We start from the raw sequence: 22,264 nt of genomic DNA on the forward strand, positions 1-22,264 counted from the left end.
AAAAAAAAAAATTTGAATTGCAAACCAGAGATATGATAAGGGCTTAATTTTTATAGACACGTGTTTTAATTTTTACCTTTTTTAAAAAAAAATTTTAATTTTTAATCTGACACAATTCTTTTTTTTTTTTTTTTGTTTACATGTCCGCATAAGAGGAAGGAAATAGATTCGAACTAGTGATCTCCGTTTCATTAGGCGTGATCCCAGCCGATTAAGCTATCTCTTGGGGACATCTGACACAATTTTTATGTGATTTTGTGGCACGTAAATAAAAATTGGGTCTTAAATGAGATTTAGTTGAGCCTCAATCATATCTCTACAAAACACTTAATTATGTTTTTAAAAAATTCATATTTTCAAATTGTGTATTTTAAAATCAAATCCGTAATTTTATACGTATGACTCGGCACGATATAAACTTGAACACTTTGAAATTATTATCCGGGATCAAAATTAGCTTAAGAAAGCACGCATTGAAGAGGATAAAATAGTACTATATATGGTAATTGGTTCCTGGTTCATAATGATTAATGCATTAGGCGGCCAAGCAATTCGAAGACTTGACTTCATCAAATAAAAAAGAAAATGGAAGGCTTGACTTCATCATCAAATAAAAATGAAAATGGAAGACTTGGTCAGTAATAAAGGAATTTCCTAAGAAGACAAAACAGGGAGTTGCTACGGTAGTCTCGTAGTTCAGCATATTTGTGATTTTTTCTTTTTGTATGTATTTGATTTATCAAGTTTCACCCATTTTGCCACGAACCTTGTCATCTATAACCCATTTTGCCACTGAACTTATTTTATTTTTTTATTTTTTGTTATTAGGATTTTTTTTTTGTTTTTTTGTTTTGGGTATCGTGTAATGAATTGGTTTTTTTTTTTTGGGGGGGGGGGGGTTGTTGTTGTGTGGAACTTTGGGTAGGACAAAAAAGAAATTTTTTTTAAAAAAAAGAATCTTTCATGGTACCCCGAAGGTTGAGGTGGCTTTACTACTGTGCTTTGTTTATTTGTTTGTTTGTTTTTTTTTTTTTTAAGAAAATAAAAATAGTAACAAAGTACTCTTAAAAACATAAAAATAGTTCACATCTATCTTACATCGAAAATACTTTTTCAAATCAAAAAAAAAAAAAAACACTCCTAAAACACATTAAGAAAGGGAGCCATTAATTTTTCTTTTCTTTTTTAAAAGTTCAAGGCAATTTTTTATCAGTAACATATAAAGTGATTGATTTTGACTATAAACTTAGGGTATGTTTGTTAATATATTTTGAAGGGCGTTTTTTTTTTTTTTTTTGAAAAAGGTTTCAATTTTGATGGAAGATAGTTTGGGCCAATTAAAAAATCTTATCATGTAATGCAGTTAAATGGAAAATTAGGAACATTTTAGAGGGCTGAGAAACAATTTAGCAAGATACAAGAGAAATTTGCAAAAGGGTCCCCGAATGAAAAGATATATACTAGAACAGCTCTGTCTGAATTTAACACACCGAGACACAAGCGCACGCGCACACTCTCTCTCTCTCTCTCTCACCTAAGAGAGCGAGTAAGCCATGGGTTGTTTCCTCTGTTCTGGAAAATCAAACAAAAAATCCAAGAAGAAGCAGAACAAGAAGCCCAACGATCCGATCTCATCAACCTCAGGTACTTCTGTGAGGAAAAACTGAGCGAATTTCAACTACACTATCACTCTACTGAAGTTTAATTTTCACTCTCATACCCAGTGGCATATTATTTCTTGACTCTTATGTATATGTGTAATTGAATACTTGGTTGAGATTGATGGGTAAGCGTCGTTTTGCCTAATTGTTTGGATTATTATTGTGGTCACGTCTTTGATATCGTCATGATCTGCTTTGGTTTCGGTGGGGATTGTTATTGAGAAAATTATTTCTGCTGATGAATGTGCATGTTTTTATTGGCTTCATCTGAAATTACTTTGCTTACAAAAAGACTAAGATTTTGTGGGTTGGTGAGATTATTTTTCGCCTTCAATTTTCAGAGTTTGATTCGTTTCAAATCATTGTTCTTAAGTAATGAATTCTTTTTCAGTATCAAAATTACTTATTTAATTGCTTCTGGATTTATACGATTTATCAAACAGGATGAATTTATGTTAGATTAGGCGAAAAATCATTCGTCAATTATTGCAAAGGAGATGATTCTGTTTCAGTTCTTATAAGGGGGTGGGTGGAGGGTATGTTCTCTTATGAGGTTTTTTTTTTTTTTTTTTTTTTTTTTTTTTTTAACATGTCCGTACAAGAGGGGGAGGGGGATTCGAACCAGTGACCTCCACTAATTTCATTAGGTGTGGTCCCAACCAATTGAGCTACCTCTAACCGATTGAGCTACCTCTCGGGGGCAATTTCTGAGGTTTTCTTGATCATAAGCTATATACAATTTTTTTTTTTTAATATATTTCACAATGAATGATGTTGATGTAGTCATTTGACTACATTAATATTGCAGATTGTTCCCTATTTGTTTTGTGTGTTTGAAAAATCCAAGATTAAATCCTTCTTGGTTTATTTTATTTGGTATTTTGGGATGTTTTGTTTTCTTTCTAAGCTCTTAATGATGTGGTTATACTTTCTCCATTTTCATGATATCCAATTTAAAATCCGCCTTTAGCTTCTGCTGGCATCATACTAGTCATTTGTTATGTTGTTTTTCTTATCTGCATGTTTGCTTTTTTGTTGCTTTAGAAAAATCGAAGTTAAATTCCTCAGTGGATGTAAAGAAGGAGGCCTCTAAAGATGGAGGATCTGATCGCATTGCTGCACAAACATTTGCTTTTCGCGACTTGGCAGCTGCAACGAAGAATTTCAGGGCTGATTGTCTTTTGGGTGAAGGAGGTTTTGGCCGAGTATATAAAGGGCGATTGGAGAGTAACAATCAGGTTTGTTGAGTTGTCAAAAATAACTGTTACAAAATAGGTTAGATGCATTGAAAATATTTTTGTTGCGTTATGATTATCTTTGTTATGCCCCATATATCTTGGTTGGGTGATTACCTCACCATAGGATTCTTTCCAGGTGTCATAGCTAAAGTTTTGGATTTATATATTAAGCTTGGCTTGGGATATGGCTCAGACCTTTTTTATTTTTATTTTTTGAAATTAAAAGAACCAAATAAATTTCAGTTATATTAATTTAAATTCCTCTGATAAGGAATAGTCATTAGGAAGGTCCATGCCCAGTTGGTAAATCACAAAGTTTCTGATATAGGCCTTGTGTATACTAAAGCTCCAATCAGTAACCCACCTTGCAGTTCCAACATTTGGAATAAAACTGGCAACAAAATGGATCATTTCCTAAGGCTTTGGTTGCATAGAAGAAGCCATTGATGTTGTTACTGATGCCTATGTTGTGATAAGGTTGAATGTGATCACAAAAAAAAAAAAAAAGAGTATGTTTATCATAGAAATTTTGAGAAGCTAGACCTATAATAATAGAAAAGGACTCATTATCTACCAATATTTAGTGTGGTTGACTGCAATGACCAGGGTGAGCTATGTACTCCTCGCCGTAGAGAAAAAACAAACAACAAAAAAAGAAAACTAATAAAAATCTATTTTTGAATTGAACAAAGTTAAAAAAAAACAAGATAAAAGTTTCTTATATACAAACTGAAGTCCTGTCTACCCTTGGCCCACATTGCGACCTAAGGGATTTACCAAGCCACCAACCTCTTTTGCCACTCTCACTGTTGCTTCAGCACCTGCAGCATCATAACTCCTACTTGGCGATATCCTTCATAATACACCCAGGAAAACTGCAAACACGGAAACCTCCATATAACAATTGCTGCCACATGACTATTGCTATTGTCATCACCATAACGTCTCCATCATCGACACAGTTGCTACTGCTATAAGAACCATGGCTGCCATTTCTATACCAACACAGTTGATACTACTACTGCAAGATCCATGACTGCCATTCCTCTCACAGTTCCTCTATCAACACAAGATACCCTTTTCAAAAACATTATCACATTCTCCTTCTCCATTTCCACATCCACCTCACCTCTAGATGGGGTTGTTGAAACAGTGGTGTCGTTCAAACCAGTGCTTATGCTTTTAACTAATGCCTATTTAACCACAGCGGCAATCTTTGCAGAGAACTCCTGCCAGAAATCATTTATACTTTCAGCTAGTGTAGGCGTCAAAATTATACAGTTTACTAGCCTCGCGTGAGCTTTGCTAAAAAGTTGACAGGTTGGTTGCCTAGGCATTTGATTTTTCTATCTCTCATTGTCACATGTAAGGGAGTGAACCATGATCTCACCCTCCAACCTCCTCTTTTTTCTTTCCTTCTTTCTTTTTTAATTGCTAACTTAATATGCATCCGATGGGTCTTAAACCCATGGCCTCATTCTCTGCCTTGTTCTTATGGGGGAGGAGGTGCCATCTAAGCTAGCCTTCATTGATACCCTCCAACCCTTGTTTATGGGGGAAGGAGATGCTATTTGGTCCAAGGACCATTAGTTTCTCTCTCTCTCTCTCTCTCTCTCTCTGGCAGTCTTACTATCATTGTTGAATGTTGATCAAACTGAACTTCTATAGAGGCTTGTGTTAAGACCTGAACCTTCATTTTTTTGTTTTTGTGTAGGTTGTAGCTATCAAGCAACTTGATCGTAATGGGCTGCAAGGGAACAGAGAATTCCTTGTTGAAGTATTGATGCTAAGCCTACTTCACCATCCAAATCTTGTTAACTTAATTGGATATTGTGCGGATGGGGACCAGAGACTTCTGGTATACGAATACATGCCATTAGGATCTTTGGAAGACCATCTACATGGTATATTCTGCACTAATACTGTTCCTTTCCTCCCCCCCCCCCCCCCCCCCCCCCCCAAAAAAAAAGAAGAAAGAAAAGGAAAATAATTAAAAACATTGTTCAATAATTACTTGACTTTAGCATGGTTATATGTGCCAGACCTGCCGCCTGATAAAAAAAGACTTGATTGGAATACAAGGATGAAAATAGCTGCAGGTGCTGCAAAGGGCTTGGAGTATTTACATGACAAAGCTAACCCCCCTGTGATTTATCGTGATTTGAAGTGCTCAAATATTTTGCTTGGTGAAGACTATCATCCCAAACTATCGGATTTTGGCTTGGCCAAATTAGGTCCTGTTGGGGATAAGACCCATGTATCCACCAGAGTGATGGGAACATACGGATATTGTGCACCTGAATATGCAATGACTGGTCAGCTTACATTGAAATCAGATGTTTATAGCTTTGGGGTTGTTCTTCTGGAAATCATCACTGGCAGAAAAGCAATTGACGACTCAAAGACTGCTGGGGAACACAATCTGGTTGCATGGGTAAGACAGCCTCATCTTTTTCTGCTATGATATCTTTTGTTGGTAAACATATTAACCGCCTAGTATTGGGGGCTTACAATATAGAACTTCTAGACAAATATATGGTTCTGATGTGGGTTATTATTACCCGGACGGATTTGATTGGGAAACAGAAGGAGGGGTGAGAGTCTCATCGTGAGCTAGGCCGTCAAGGAAAATCAGTTGATCTATTGGTCACTACCATATATACTAGTATATTTTTCCTTGTTTCTTATATGAGATCCATACCAGAATGCTAACTTGCCATCCATGGCATGACCATTCTACTCCTACAAGGTCCCTTATGAATGGACCCCTCAAATTCAAGAGTCAACTTAAATAGCACATATTATGAGCAAGCCACTTTGGCAAAGAATTGTTACATATTTTGTTTTAGTAATGATTTTCTTCATCGACTCCATAACTAAAGATGTCTCATATAGAAAAAGAAAATAATAATAATAATAATAATAATAATAATAGAATTGTAATAATTAAATTAGATCAAGTAGGATAACTTATGACAAAAATATGGTTACTTGTGTGAACCTAATGTAAATGTTTTCTTTATGTCGCAGGCCCGGCCCTTGTTTAAGGAAAGAAAGAAGTTTCCACAGATGGCTGATCCTATGCTCCAAGGCCAATATCCAGTGAGGGGCTTGTATCAAGCCCTTGCTGTTGCTGCAATGTGTGTCCAGGAACACCCTAATATGCGACCCCTCATAGCTGATGTAGTCACAGCACTTTCTTATCTCGCTTCTCAGAAATATGATCCCGAATCCCAACCTGTCCAGGCGTTTCGCATGGGCTCTTCGACTCCCAGAACGAGAAGGGAGCAGTAGATCAGAGACTGATGTAGTCACAGCACTTTCTTATGTAAGTGGTTCCATCTTCAGAAGCCCAAGACGAGGCGCCTGCGTCCTGCTAGCTGTGGTGCTGCATTGGGATGTTCTTGAAATGGGTTTGTAGTCGTGATTCAGAGGGCGGTGGATTCCAGTTTAGTGGTTTGCTATTCGTGTGCCTCTTTCCCAAATTTTGCATCAACCCAGATACAAGTGAGATGGCCAGTCCCACTGTCTTGCAACAGGAAATATATATATTCTTTTTTCCCTTTAACCTTCCTCTCACTCTTACGAGATTCTTTCATGTACGATTGAGCTTGGGGCTTTTGTATCTATATAGAAACTATTCCCCTTGAAGAGTATATCCTCATTTCTCCGTTGAATATTCAAGAGGTTGGTAAATATTTTGCCTCATGCCTTTCAATTGATGCTGCTCTAAGAGTGTGCAGCTGTGAATTTACGTGTCTAAATCTTGAGTTGCTGGCATCTGCCGGATTGCCTGTTGAATAGCTATTTCCAGTGGTATGCCACCACCTGTTTTGATTTCATTTCTGCCGACATGCCCGCAACGCCTTCCGATTATGAACTGCCTTTATATTTGAGAGTTGTGGATGAGTCCCTAAATCTTGCCTTCATTATGGATCTGAGGATTAAAAGATGGAGAGACCAGTATCCCTTTGGTTTCAAAGACCCTTCTAAGGGACTCGAAATTTTAGGAAGAGGAAAGAAAAAAGAAAATAAACGACTTTATGTTGTTCCCTGCTGCATTGGAATAACAAATTAGACAAAGTAAGAACCGCTTCGTATGTGCTGAACTCGTTACCCCAGTGGCATTGACAATTGTGTTCACCGGGATTGCATGAAATAAGGCAGCAGAAAATTCAGCCACAACCAACGGCACAATTGTTAGGAATTTTTTACACAAAATTAAGAGTTATAGTTGAGAAGTCTTAACCTATTTAATTAAATTGATCAAATTAGAATATAATCTTATATTGATATCTTAACACTACTTAAACCCAATATATAACATTTAGGGTTGATAAATTTTTACACAATGTGAACTTAGACACGAATCTAACATGAAATTAAAGAGTTATAATTGAGGGTTTAACCGATTTAATTAAATTGATCGGATTATAATTGACTTGTATTGTCTTATACCCATATTTCGATACAATCTTAAACCCAAGAACACATAAAAGTATAGTTGCCAAAGAAGTGAACCATCAAAATGTTTTATATGAAGATTGTCACATTTCACAAGGTCGACTAGGATCTGCTTGGTACTCGAGCAATACACTAATGCTATTTTTACAGTTTCTCACTAACTACTCTCAACCCCATTGACTTGTAAAGCAAGTACAGATTTAATTTAGAGTGGTAGGAAGCGTGGAGAGGGGAATTTTATATGAAAACAGAGTTGGCGCGAGCAATGGAACTCCATTCTACGACAGCATGTAAACAAATCTTCCACATTTTATATCCAATTTTTGATCCTGGGCTCATCCCCAAGCCAATCCTACCCTCCCTCCCAAAAATGAAATAAAAACATATCTATTGATGAAAACATAATTTTTAAAAATACAATTAAATGTTTTGTAAAATCACGGCTTAGCCTTTAAAATAATGTTTTTAAAAATATCTTGCCTGCAGTAAGAAAATATAAATTTTCTCCAAACCTAGATGTAAATATAAATTTTCAACCTAGAAAATATATATATATTTTTTTAAAGAGCTCTATTTTTCAACAAAATTCCAAGCAGTCTCTTAGTCTAGTAACCCGACTGAGGCCCCCCAAAAAAGCTGGAGAACCGGGGTTCATCCCAACAAGGTTCATTATTTTTTTTCATCAAGATTGGTGTTAAGTCTGCTCTGTAAAACTACAAGCAACTACATCAACAACTTCTTGTGGCAATGGATACAGTCACTCTGTTCCCTTCTGATCTTTGCACCTGAGGCCCAATCTTTGTCTGACCCAAAGAAAAACACCATTTTTTCAAACACACTCTCAAACAAAACACTTTCCGTGATTTAAAAATGTGTTACACAGTCAAAATAATGAAATATGAAGCAAGACAAGACAGTGAATTGACAGATCATACATTTGCGACTAACATGCAGTAACTGCAAAAAGTTCTTCCTAGAACTAGGTTAAGACAAAGCAAGGCAAGGTACTAAATTACTAATGCAAAGATTATACAGTTGTGTAACCATCGATCTCATGTGTCTGCTTACATTCTCTCCTCCACCATACTATTATTACCACTGACGCAATGAACAAACAAATAATGAAAGAATATGAGCTCTATACCGGTTGTGTCTAGTCAAAATTACATACAGAAGCTAAATCTACCCACTCCCTGAACTGACACTGACGCATAAGATATCAACCAAACCAAAAGCATATTGGAATGGGGCAATGAAAGAAGTATATCTATTTGGAGTATCATTCTAATAAACCTGTTATTCTCTATCTTTGTCTTCCACACCATTAGCATCTGTCTGTTGTGGGCTGGGGCTCTGACCTTCATTGGTAGATTTGCCATCAATTGGCTCCTCAGTAGTAGTTTGTTTCCCCTGTTGCATTCAATGCAAATTTGATTAGAGATCTTAAAACATAATGAGCACAGTACAAGTGATATGTAAACTCTTTATTGAACAAAACGACGCGTACCCAGCATTATTATACAAATAGACAGGCAGATTTTTAAGTATTTGTGCTTTATTGACAATCATTTTTCAATTAGAAAAAGAGGAGAATACAAGTAGACACCAACCTTGTTCCGCTCTCGCCAGCCAAGTCCAAATGGACGTGCTAGCAAACCAATCTTCCTTGCAGGAAAATCTTGTGCAGACTCTTGATTGCTTCGTGCTGTTGAAGAATCTGGATGTGGAGATCTACAAATCAAAATTGCACGTAAAACACAAATCCCTTCCATTGGGCACAACATGCACGCAATACACCAGCTAATGCAAAATACAGAGATAAAGAGGAAAAAGAAAAAAGCAGCAAAGAAAGAAAGAAATGGTCAAAACCAGTACAAAGAGAGCCATGGTTCACTTTTGTCAACAAGAAAATAAGATTGCACCAGAAAAAATGACCCAAAATTGAATACAAACCGTGGAGAGGGTTGTGCTTTAACTTGGCCAGATTGGTACTGCAACGTAGCCTCCAACATTGATTCTGCCATAACCACTCTCTTCTCCATTTCAGCAATTGAAGCAGTGGCCTCTTCATACTTATCCTGCATACAAATAGTTGTGTAGAGGGTTATCGATATGAAAAAGGCACATAAAATAATATCCAGATCTGAATAGTCAACATTGAAAATTCAGAAGATAATAGAGTCGCTCCATGTACCAAGCCATCTGGCCTAGTGAAATCATAGAGTGGTGCATCCTTTGACGCATGAATACAAATATGCAAGGAGCCATGGATACCAAACATACAGGAATAAAAAAAAATTGAAACAGGATGTGCTAACTAATGACCTTGTTTCATAGAGTCAAATTGAATTAAAAACAAAAGCGAAGAAAATGGGATAGAAATTTTAATTGTCACTCTTCAATTGACAAACTTGAACATTTCTGAGACTTGTTTTAATTCAAGAAATGTAGATGTAGCCCCAAGTATATCTTCTTCATTGGGAGATGCAGCCAGGCTGGTTGAGGGTTTTTGTATGTGCCAAAGTCCAGTCCTCCTTATTTTGCCATGTTCTTCAACTTCAGAGTACTTCTCACTCAAAGTTGAGAATTTGATTAACGTATTCATGGTTGTCTTATTTCCTCTTCTTCTCCTTTTCTCTTTTTGTTTTCTTTCATTGTTTTCAGGGGTATAATAAAACCCTGTATAGTGCACCCTGTTTGGCACCTTTAAGAATTTCTTGGATGCTAAAAAAGAGAGAAAATAAAAAAATAAAAAATAAAATAAAAACCTGACGAATAGGGTAGCGTCAAATATCCAAGAACCTGATTCCAAATAAGACGCCCATAGGGTATGACTCTCAATTTTAATATAATGGCTGAAGAGAACCATTTTGCAAGGCTCCAGAGAATTGGCAAAGAATGATAAAAGGTGACATGATTTTTTTTTTTTTCTCAAAACAAAGACATGTTCATACAACTACTAGTATAACCTTTCTTCAACTTGCAAATTAGCTCAACAGAATCTACTGGCATATTCAATATCAGATATATGAGGAACTTCAATTTGCAACAAATTTTCGCAAAATATAATTCTACAAGAGTGGTATATGATGTAATAACTACCCACCACAACAAAGTGAAATCAAACCAAATGTAGAAAAAGAATTCAAACCTGAAGCACTTGAGCAGCATATCTCTGTGCTGCTGCATCTTGCTCGGAAAATCTACGAGCATCTTCTGTTACCCTTTGTTCTTGCTCTACCCGCATTAAGACCTATAAGATTAGCAAGCAATTTCATAATTACCACTAAAGACCTTAGTTATGAGATTATATCGTCTTATCTAAAGTAAGCACTGAGGAACATGGATGAAAGGTGAAACCTGAAGCATGGCATTTTCTTGTTCCTGCTTATCGGAGAGGGCCCTTCGAAGTTCAGCAACCTCTTGCTCTAACTGCTCAACCTGCAATTGTATGTGGAATTTACTTTTGACTAAAGTTTTCAAAGAATCAATAGGAACTTAGCTGTACAAGAAACTGTCAATTTGAACAGAAATATTTTGCATCCTGCATACCAACATAAAAACCAACTAGACACCCATACAAGATTGAACCCATGACCTTGCCCTATCAACCCTTACTACCGGAGAGAGGAGATTACATTTTGGCCCAATGACCATTGGCTGAAGAAGACTAGTCTTTTAAACAGGTCAAAAGTAGAACAGAAAATTCACACCATAATACTTTCAAAATAATTGTGTGAATGAGTTACAGAGAAAATGATCAGTGAACCATCCCAGAGCTTCATATTCTTAAAATATCTAAGTATTATATATATATATAAGTATTATATATATATATATATATATATATATATATATATATATATATATATATGCACAGTCAAGAGCACAGTAGGAAGATGGTATGCTTTGATTTCTATAAAAAACATAACTTCTTAATAGGGAACCAAAGGGAAAGCCTCTTTAGGGTGCTGAAAAATAGCAAAACCCCAAAATTCTCTAAGGAACTAACAAGCCAAAGGCAGTTTTACAATGATAAGATAAGTGTTAACTAAATAGCTGTCATAGACTCATAGCCATTGAAAAGCTGTCAACCTCTAAGAGGCTAAAAGATACCGTTAAAAGCCCTAGCTATACTAGCACAAACAATACCTCTGTAATATTGCTACACTGCAATAATTGTACCATCGCTACAGTATCTGCGATCACTTCTGTAGTGACGGTAGAACAAGCAGTAACTTTTTTTTTGCCCCCAAGATCTTAATCCATCATATATCCAGAGAAGCTAAACCAATTTCTTTTTTTGATAAGTAAATAAATTTCATTAAAAAGCACAAAGGTCCAACCCAAGTATATAGCAAGTATACAAGAGAAACATCTAACCAGAAGGAGAAAAAAAAAATAATCAAGAAATACACGAAAGCCAGAAAAATGAAATCAATCTAGTGTAGTCGTCCATTGGTAAAAGGTTTTAATTCCACCATTGTCCTCTCGCAGTCTTGTGGCCTTTAAAACTCCAGTCATATCTTTCTTTCCAGATACACGATATCAGGCAGGACGGTACCAACACTACAACACAATGAGGGCTACCATACTGCCCTTTCCAACAGGCAAAGAAGTCTACCACTCGCCTAAGCATAACCCAATGTAACCCAAAAAGACCGAAAATAGAATTTCATAAGGCACCATCAATCTCACAGTAGAGTAAGAAGTGACTGATGGATTCTCCGCTCATTTTGCACATTCAACACCAGTCTAACACTATGATATGCCACTTCCTCATATCATCCTTAGCAAGAATCTTCCCTAACATGGCTGACAAAGTAAAAAACACCACTCGCAATGGAACATTATTCTGTCAAATACTCCTCCAAGGGAAAGGAGTACTCTCATGGGGAATCAGAACCTAATAGAATGATCTAAACAATTTCAATAAAACCAGCATAGAGGTCATAAAGAACCAACTTTCACTACCTATTCTAATAGACCTAAAACCAACTTATTGAGAATCCTCCAAGAAATATATGCTTATCCCATTTCACATGGTTAAGAAAGTTTTACAACTACCCTGAGATTTCAAGGGAGAAAACAAATAAATTATTAAGTTAAAAACAAAAGAAGTATTATAATACCAGTTGACAATCACCACAGATTGCCTAAATGAATGGGCCTTTTAATTACTGTGACATAGCTTGGCAATATTTGAATCTAAAGATCTATCCCAGCCCCACTCTCTCTATTTACCACTTGAACAAGGCCCAGGGGCACTCATTATCCCATAGTTGCCATTTAAAAGGATGCACTTCTTCCTAATTACCGATCAGGGTAAGTTTAATCTATATTATAACTATAAAATAGCAATTGAACATATACTGTATTTAAAAGTTAATTAAGTTTTCCGTTTGGCTTGTTCAGTAGCTCTCGTGGTTTGATACATGGAGACCCTCTGTCTCCTCTTTTGTTTGTTGTTTTCATGGCATTAAGTAAAATGCTTACTGATATTGTTGATGGGGGTCTTCTCTCTCTGTGGGAACTAGGCACTCTGATGTGGTAATATTCACACTTGTTCGTGGACGATACTTTGGTTTTTTTTATGGGGCCAATCCTGACATCTTTTCTATTTGCATGTTTTATTCTTATGTTTTGAAGTTGTCTCTGGTTTGAAGATTAATCTGGCTAAGTCAGTTTTGGTTCCTATGAGTAATGTGGATGGGCTGGTTGGCATTTTGGATTGTGGGGTTTCCTCTTTGCCATTGAAGCAATTTGGGCTTTCGTTGGGGGCCTATTACGAGGTTAAGTCTACTTGGGATAGTGTTCTTGAAAACATTGAGAGTCAGTTGGCTAGTTGAAAAATGATGTATCTGTCTAAATGTGGTAGGGTTACCCTTACAAAGGTGGTAGGGTTACCCTTTTGTGGTGCCTATGGAGAGAAAGAAATGATAGAAGTTTCGAGGATCGAGAGAGAACGTTGGAGGAGTTCAAGTCCTTCTATTCTCTTTATACTTGGACAGCTACGTTTTTAACTTCCTTAGTTATTAGTTTTAGCAATTTTCTTGTATGATTTTCTCCTCCTAGTTAGGCGTTTCTCCTATATACTTCCTATGTACCTGGGTTTCGCTTTGTGCTTTTAATGATATTTCAATAACTTATAAAAATAATTAATTAATTATTTATTTATTTTATTTAAGTTTTTCATAAACATGCATCGAGGAAGCTCAGCATACTAACTGATAAAAAGGCAGATATACATAACAATAAACAACAACCAGAATAATTGCTATATGTTATGGTATTCCAGATATACCCTGGCACTCAATTGCCGCCGATTATCCTGCTTGACCATCTCCATCAAAGCTGTCTCCAATTCCTCAGCTCTGAAAAAAGCAGAAGAAGCCAGAATATCAATTATGTATTAATGAAAAGAAGTACTGGTGACTTTCTAAAGAACAGTATTGCATGACTGAAATTATGGTAGCTGCTAAATCATACTTCGGAGACTAGATGACATTTTCAACATTTCCACAAGACCACTACCAGGAGGCACCCCAAGAAAAAAGAACCAAAAACAATTAAAAGTAAACATAAGAAGAAACAGCTATGGTGACCTTGAAACAGCTAAATCAAATTTCAGATACACAAGAATCCTCCAATCAATCTCTAAGAGGATTTCATGCAACACTGGGTGTGACACGATGCTTAACACATATTGTTTTATTTATTGAATGGGGAAAGAATAAGGAGACCTAGAGGAAGAGGAATACAAAATTGTTGATTAAAAGGGAAAAAGAATACATCAAAAACAAGGATAGCTAAAGGAGATCTCCTAAGAAGAGGATGAGAAAAAACTACAACACATTGGGAGGCAAACAAATAAACAAGGAAGGCCAAGAAGTAACTCACATCCACCATAGAGTAAAAGCATTTCTAGTAAAATGCTCCACCTTAGAAGCTCCTCTGTTAGCTATAATTTGAATAGAGATTTTCCTATTCAATGAATCCAAGAGAGGGAGCAAAGAATGTGTCTTAAAGAGTCCTAAGTAATGGAAAAAAATAGTGTTAAGGAGCAGGTGAAAACGGAAACTCAGATTACTAAAATGTTGGAGTTTCCTTCCACTACATAAACGAAACAATGTTGCCCTTCAAACTCCCAGAAAACCGAAGTGCAGTGCACGATGACCACCTGTTCTTAATAAAGCAAAGATTAAGGGCAATTATAGTTTCTTTACATACACCCAGTCCTTGAGTGGACATAATTTATGATAGCAACACCCCTCCCCCCCAAAAAAAAAAAGATTGAGACAATGAACGTTTAATTTGAGATGACTGTTAGGCGTGGAATTCGAAGTGGAATATGTAATACCAAATTTCAAACCAATGACTGAATTAGCACTTGTCGAACACTTTCCAAGTAACATTGAGTTGTCATGCTTAAAGTATACATGGGTGCATGGGTTATCCAACAGGTAATCAAGTCACTATCATCATAAAGCAGCTTCACTTGGAGGACCCAGACTGTGATGTTGGCAGCCGAGAGAGAGAAAAGGGAGTCCAATTATAAGTTAGAAAACTGTACATCCAAAAGAAAATATTAACCTGAGTACAGCCGATCTTTTCTCCTCCAGCAATTTGCACAATTCAACCTTCAACCACATCACCTGCATGTAGTTCATATGTTGAACTCAATTATATTCTGAGGAAGCAACTCTAATGTATAATCTACTAACAATTTCAAAAAGGTTGAATTGCTTCAACTCATATTTATACACTGAAATAAAAGGAATATAAAACACATCAAACATCCTTCCGAAGCTTTCTACCTTGAGAACCGCAACAAAGTGGACCCAAATCTTTTTTTTTTTTTAAATAATGTTACGCATATCAAAAAGTGCAAAGGGGTGCAACCCTAATTACACAAAAAGTACACAACAGAATGCCTAAAAAACAGGAAAGAGAGAGAGAGAGAGAGAGAGAGAGAGAGAGAGAAACCCCAAAAAGAGAAACGCCAAGGCACCCACAACAGAACGCTAAACCCTCAACATAATCCTGCCTTTACCCCAGCTAGAGCCACTGCCTCTAGCATCAAAGTTAAGGAGCATTCCAAATTTTTAAGCTCCCTTGTCTCAGAGGACTGAAAAGGATGGAGACTGTAAGAAGAAGACCAACCTGGCAAAAATTGGGAGATCACCGGCCTAAGCGGAATTAGAGGGATACCCTCTAGTGCCAGACGAAACCACCAAGACCGTAGGCAGCCCGTATTTCCCCTCCGCCACACAAAGCTTAGACGACCCATCAAAATCAAAACCCACAGGAAGGCCAACCTCCCTCAACCCATATTGGCCTTAAACTTAAGGTGATAAAACTTCCCTGGCTTAGATGAAGGGCCAAAACCAGCAGGAGTCAAATCTTTTTTTGACAAATCCTAAAATAGCATAACATTTAATCTCCATTTCTCTTCCTCTTTCCGTCACCTTCCGCAATTCATATTCAACAAAAATCAATTCCCCTCCTAAAAGTTTGGTATAATGATCAATATGCCTCGTCTGACATATGCTAATTTGAGGCATGCTTCATGATTTATTACATTGATGAAAAATATCCCATTTTAAAAAATATCCTTCCTTGACTTACTACCTACTTGAATGATTCCTTCCATAAAATATTTAACTGCGTATCAACACATATGGGCCTTTTGTTTTTAAGTTTTTATTACTATTTCTTGAATGAAAATGAAAAGAAAAAAAGGAATAAGCAAAGTTAACGAAATGATTATGCAAAAAGAAGACACAAATGACCTGCTCTTGAAGATCTTTGACCGAATCAACCTCCAAATCTCCATTTAGGCTAATGAGAATTTCATCTGTATTCGTGGACCCAGACTCCGAACGAGATAAACAACCATTTGCTTGTGTATCGGCCGATCGTTCTGTTTTATTGGCTTCTATTATCATTGATTTAGGATCATGCTTAAAACCATACAGTTTAGATGCCAGCCCCTGAGAATCCCTCCAAGCTCGAAGCCCCTTTGATCTTTCCTCAAGTGCAGATATTACAGCTGGCCGGTGTTTACTTCTCAACTCTTGTAGTCGGGCTTCATTTACATTTTGGTAACCCATGCAAGCAGTCAGTACAAGTTGACTGCTATCAAATGTTGATCCCGCCAGTGACTGCAGCAAAGTAACTGCATCTCCAGCATCCTTAGATGTAACCAATGCCGGGCCTATATGAAACTGAGCCAAATTAGTTTCACAAAGTAAAACAGTGTACATGGCACTATATTCATATTAGTTGTACTGCAATAACAATATCACAGAATTCAAAAAATCCTATTTTTTTACCCAGTACCATATAACTCCATCAAAGCAAGTGCTGTTCTAAATAGCATGACGCGATTTCCTTCAAAAAGAAGCACATCCCAGACTCGAAGAACTGGAGTAAGGAGAAATCCATCAGATTATAAGTAAGCATTAACAGGCAACTACCCAATTGAGCCAATTCCAATTATGAGGATCAACACAAATAAGCTTTAATATTAACAAGATACAACATAAAACCTGACCACTTTCCCATGGAAGCATGTTCATAAAAATGGAAAGGAACCACGGCCCGGTAACCCAAGCCACCTGCACTCCCAGGTAATCTAGATGATTGACTGCAATAGATGTAAAGGTGACATAAGAAACCTACCCAAAAAGCTTCGTACAAATGGAAAACTTGGAAAACTGCAAAGATGACATATGCCAACAAAATACAAACCTAATTTAGGAAATCTCTCGCGCACCAACTCCTCAAAAACAAGCTGGTCAACCTGAAAAAACACGAGCCTATCAATTAAGAAAAGCACTACCCATCTGCAGCAGTTAAAAAGTTTCCTCAACTTCATTGCTATAGCTCATTCGAGAAGAGCAAAAACACAGAAACCAAGCAAACAACAAGTATAGAATACCTGAGACTCTATCATTTCCTCTGAGTAATAGCCATCAAAATAGTCATCAATAATGCCCATCAAAGCCCTGAAAATTTTTACCTCTATTAATAAGGGCTTATGGCCAATGAAACTGAAAAGGTGAAAATATAACGTTATGCTGAACAAATGTAGAACAGCTAGGCATGTACTCTTCCAGGAGAGAATGCTAATTAAATACAGAGACAATAACATTAATCATGTTTCCTGTGCGCAAGCGAGGGAGTACATATTTGGGAAAGATTGTATCAAAAAAATTCAGACCTACCAAAAAGCATTTTCTTCAGGCATCAAAAGTAGTAATAAGCCAGCAAAGAAGTTCATGGCCTGCATGTAGATTAATCCAAGAAGCTAAGCATCAGATAGAAAGTTATCTTGAGTTGTATGTTAAACAGAATGAACTTAGCAGCAGAACCAAAACAGAATTTATCTGTATGGAGAGCGGTATGCAAAAGCCTATTGTCACAGGGCAATCCGCCTAAAATATTTGAAATGAAATGTTAGGAAAATTCCAACTCAATACAACCATCTCCAATTTGATATGCAAATATAGTTTGAATGGAACTAGAACATCTCATCATTTATAAATCCAATGAGTGGCTAATGGTTAATACTGTCTCTAAAGGAAACCTGCGACAAATCAATAATCAATAATCGCGACTCTTAGCAAAGGTTCGTTCAAAAAGCTGTTACTTTTAACTTCTAAGTAAATGATTTGATAGCTGAATGTACTTTCAGTTTTTACTTCCCTGAAGTTTTCCCAGAACCAATCATAAATTGTGGCTCAAAGTCTTGGAAACTTCCCTCTGCTGTGTTTCAAGAGTAGAAATGCTTTGTAAAGAGCTAGGCTCTTGTTTTGGTTTTTTGTTTATTATCTCCCAAGCTCAACTGAGTCTCTATCTGTTCTTGGTGTTCTATTTTCTAGGGTTTCCCAGTTGCTCTTGTACTATTTCTTTGTTTTCTCTTCTAATAATTTTGTAAGTAACAACAAATTAACACAAGTGGAGTCATATGGGCTTCAGGGATCAAGGATCTAAAGGTCACAGAACCATTCAGTTGTCAATTTGTCACCATGAATACAGAACTGTTAAGCTCATTGTGCTGGATTGAGTGCTTTAAGTACAAACTATGTCGCAGATGGCCAAAAGTTAATCTGTCGCATAAATTGTGAAAATATGCTGCATAAATTGTGAATGTCATCCTGAGATTTCCATGAGAGTTGTGGTGTTCTTAAAACACTGCAACCACAAGCAAATACCTGGCAGTACCCAACAGATGGATTATGTCTAGCATAAGCTGTAAGTAAGCGCCTCAAAGCATTTCTACCATCCTCATCAAGAGCAGGATGGCCCGGAAATGTTCGAGGCAAATCCTGCACAGAAAACCAATGTCAATAAGTTGAAAACTTGGATTAATTATATACAAATACAATTAGCAACACAAATAAAGCTATAGGAACACTAAGGTTGAATGGTCATGGGATGCAAAGACCTTCTCAATCTGCCCTTTCCATTTCTCTGGCACACATACAGAATCTGTAGTTAAGCCCTCACTACTGTTGTCCAACTGTGTGCTGTTTTGTTCTGTGTTATTGCCAGAAATACTTTCTGGAGCTAGCAGATCCTGGTAATACTTCTCAACACGACGTGATCTCACACCCACAAAAGCTTGCCAAAGCTGAAATTTTGAGCATAATGTGATTACATAGCATAGTCACCAAGAAATAAACTTAACTATGGGGGGGAAGGGGGGTTGGGGGAAACCTCAAGAGAGTATTTGTACCTCTCCCCTGAGAGCCATAGGCACTCCACCACGAACAAGGACTTCTAACTCTTCTTTCCAAGGACCCAAAGATTCTGGAGGAACCACATCACCAGTAACATGGGCACTGATGGTATCACTTGGAGGAACATCTTGTGTGGGATCAGACCTCTCTGCATCATAAAATTCATCCTCGGAATCCTCCTCAGATACTCCTTTAGAGGATCTAGCCTCTTCAAAAGGAAGCAGCTTTCCAGTTTCAGCACCTTGATCATCTTTTGATAAATTGTTTTTCTTCTTTACACGAATGCTCATCATATCTTCAATGGCACGAAGGGATGGTCTGATCTCAGTCCATATTTGGAGCTTATGAGTTTTTGTCTCCTTAGCTGCAGGTACCTCCTCCTTTCTGACACCATTTTCAGCTGAATCATTGGAACCAAGCTTCCAACCACTTAAATCGCCTCCTTCAACAACTTTCTCCGATTTAGCATCCGGTTCTTGCTCTGAAGCTCCAGCATGAAGGCTCTTCTCATCTTCTTCTACTGATAATAGATTTACAGGCAGTTGCGCTGACTCTGCCCGCCGTTCCAGGAAAAAATTCCACCTATCAGATCTTTCTTCCTCTTCTTCCTGAAATGACCAGTTATATAAAATAAGATCACGTTTTTTACATTGTCTCTCTTCAAACTCTGTTTGGTTGCTGAAAAATATGAGCGGAAGAATAAAAAGTTAAATTTCAAGTTTTTCATTAATTTGGACGAGCCAAAGGAAAACTTCACTAGGCCTAATTCATATTTTTGACTCTAGCTTTTAATTTCAAAAAATCAAAAAAAAAAAAAAAAAAAAGCACATGAATTATGGAATCCGTTTTTTCTTTTTTTCTCAGCAACCAAAAAAAGAGTGTTAAGACTTAAGACTAGAAAGAAGAGCCAGAAGTAGAAAAAGACCTTGTATATATTAGCATATTCACGGTATCTCTGTACATGCTGAGGTCTCACAGCAAACCCATAGGCATCCCTGTCCAATACCAATTCTATTAAATTCCCAAATCCAAATAAATCTTGCATTCATTACAAGACTCCACAATCAAACACCAAGCAAGTTCTAGATCACAAACAACTCGATAGATCAGAGATCAGGATCCTCTAAAAGTTATTAGAGTAACTCCACCGTAGAATTCTTGAAATTCTAGCCATTAATTTTACATTAAATGGTTAAGATTTTGTCACCTCAACATTTAACATTACATGAGATATAATGAATTAAATAGAAATTTAAAATCTTCTGAATATAAGAAATGCTGAAGTGGAAAAATCTAAACCATTTAATTTAAAACTAATGGTTAAAATTTGAAGAACTTCATGGAAGAGTTACTCTAGGAACCCTAAGAATTCTAGAAGATCCAACTGGAATCCAAACAGCTCAAAAGCAAGTCCATTGCAATATACTCAGTTGCAAACTAGGAACAATGAAATGCCGAGCACAATCACAACTCAAATTACCTGCAATCGGCCTCCAAAGATCGCTGACTCAGACTAGAGAACAACATATTCCACAACTTCCCATAGCGCTCGGCATTGCCTCAGCGCAATCCAAATTAACTCAAAAACCATAACCACATTTCAACTATCCATCTAATCCGCGTAAACAAACGAAAATTAAGCAAACCCTAAACTAATCCAAGCAACTTTACACACAATTGAAAGCAAGATTACTCATAAAACCCGATAGTCTATAAAGAACTCACTGAAATTCACATACATTAGAACAGCAAATCAAATTATAAACAAAAACGAACTTCCACTCATCAGCATCCAATACGATCGGGACTCATTTGCCGTTAAATTTTGACAAACATACGAAGTATCTAACTATATGGACCGAAATTTGTTGGATCAGAGAGTGGAAAGACCTAAGGAAGTGAGAATTAGTTACGCGGGAATCGGGACGCGTGGAGGGAGGAGAGATGGGGTGGTATGAAGTTAGCGTACCTCTTGTGGTCGAAGGTGATGACAGCGGGGTTGAGGGCTTTGGTGGCCTTCATTGGCGGGTGAGTAGATTGGATCGGTTTGATTGGCGAAGCGGAGATTCAGTTCTTAGTTAGATTTTGTGGGAGATCTCGCTGCTGCTCCTTGATTTTCTGAAACTGAATTTTCAGAAGACACAGAGTACTGAGAGTCTGTGTGATGGAGTTGTGAACTTCTGAACTCTGTGTGTGTTTGTGTTTGTGTGTGTGTGAGAGAGAGAGAGAGAGAAATGGAGGGGCACATGCAAAAGGCTAAAGAAATTTCCGAGATTACCGTTCACGTTATTATTACATGTGCTGTTTTCTTAGCACGGAGTTCGAAGACTGAAAATTTAATTATAGGAGTGAAAAATTAAAATTAATTATTTTATTTTATTTTATTTTATTTATTTATTTTTATTCTTTTACCGGCTATGTAGTGTTTTTTATTTTGAAATAATTTATATCTGGTTCTTTAAGTTTTCTTCCCTTTGAATTTAAGTTTTCTCAAGTCTTCACTCCTATTTATCAGTTTTTTTTTTTTTTTTTTTTTAAGGGACAGACAGAAAATCATTTAAAATAAGTTTTAAATAAGTTCATATATCATTTTACCTTCAAAATTAACGATTTGTCATCTGCCAAGTATATTCTTTTGACACGCTAGCGCCCAATATCAATACTGTGTCATCAAGTGCCATGTCATCCATAGAAATACAAAAACTTAACCCTAAAAACAAAAACTATATTCTCCATCATCCCAATATTCTGAATTTTTAGCATCAGAATCATAGTTTTTACATTAGATTGTAAAATGACCGAGGTAAGAATGGCTTGAAATTGTTTGAGTTTTTCCAATGTTCTCTAAAATTCGTAAAGACTATATCTAAAATTCGAATCATTGAGACAAGCTTGTCAAAAAGCATTGTGTCATGGAAAAACTGAGACAGGCACATCAATTTCCATAACCTCTGGTTCACCTCCTATGACTCAGACACTAACAACCACAAGATTTTCTAATCTTAATTTACCCTTTTGACAATACGATCTAAACTCTAATGGTTTTTGTTTTTAAAGTTTGGTGTTTTTTTTTTTTTTTTTTTTTTTTTTTTTCTATAAATGATTTGGCACTTGACGTGGCATTGATATTGGATGTTGACATAAACACTAGAGT

At 36.7% G+C, this 22,264-nt stretch overlaps 2 protein-coding genes across 3 annotated transcripts; one reads left to right on the plus strand and one right to left on the minus strand.

The window, feature by feature from the left end:
* Positions 1–1,495: 1,495 nt before the first annotated feature.
* Positions 1,496–6,555, plus strand: LOC132186796 (putative serine/threonine-protein kinase PBL7). The gene is made up of 5 exons (XM_059600857.2): positions 1,496–1,644; positions 2,706–2,899; positions 4,614–4,803; positions 4,942–5,333; positions 5,930–6,555. The coding sequence occupies exons 1-5, from the start codon at positions 1,554–1,556 to the stop codon at positions 6,191–6,193; spliced, it is 1,131 nt and encodes a 376-aa protein (XP_059456840.1). The 5' UTR covers positions 1,496–1,553; the 3' UTR covers positions 6,194–6,555.
* A 1,930-nt stretch (positions 6,556–8,485) lies between these two features.
* On the minus strand, positions 8,486–21,332 carry LOC132186181 (Ypt/Rab-GAP domain of gyp1p superfamily protein). 2 transcript variants are annotated; one of them, XM_059600022.2, is made up of 19 exons: positions 21,080–21,332; positions 20,036–20,105; positions 19,107–19,718; positions 18,816–19,001; positions 18,583–18,696; positions 17,740–17,802; positions 17,593–17,651; positions 17,307–17,373; positions 17,117–17,168; positions 16,920–17,012; positions 16,706–16,789; positions 16,156–16,580; positions 14,957–15,018; positions 13,668–13,737; positions 10,724–10,804; positions 10,515–10,616; positions 9,317–9,441; positions 8,974–9,094; positions 8,486–8,773 (listed from the first exon to the last, which is right to left on the minus strand). In XM_059600022.2, exons 1-19 carry the CDS (start codon positions 21,130–21,132, stop codon positions 8,660–8,662), a joined length of 2,553 nt encoding a protein of 850 aa, XP_059456005.2. In that variant the 5' UTR covers positions 21,133–21,332; the 3' UTR covers positions 8,486–8,659. The 2 variants fall into 2 exon arrangements, with proteins under 2 accessions (XP_059456005.2, XP_059456006.2); XM_059600023.2 differs by lacking the exon at positions 17,740–17,802.
* Between the last annotated feature and the right edge of the window lie 932 nt (positions 21,333–22,264).

Source organism: Corylus avellana, chromosome 6 (genome assembly GCF_965113065.1).
Source record: "Corylus avellana chromosome 6, dhCorAvel1.hap1.2, whole genome shotgun sequence".
In the NCBI taxonomy this organism is placed as follows: Eukaryota; Viridiplantae; Streptophyta; class Magnoliopsida; order Fagales; family Betulaceae; genus Corylus; species Corylus avellana.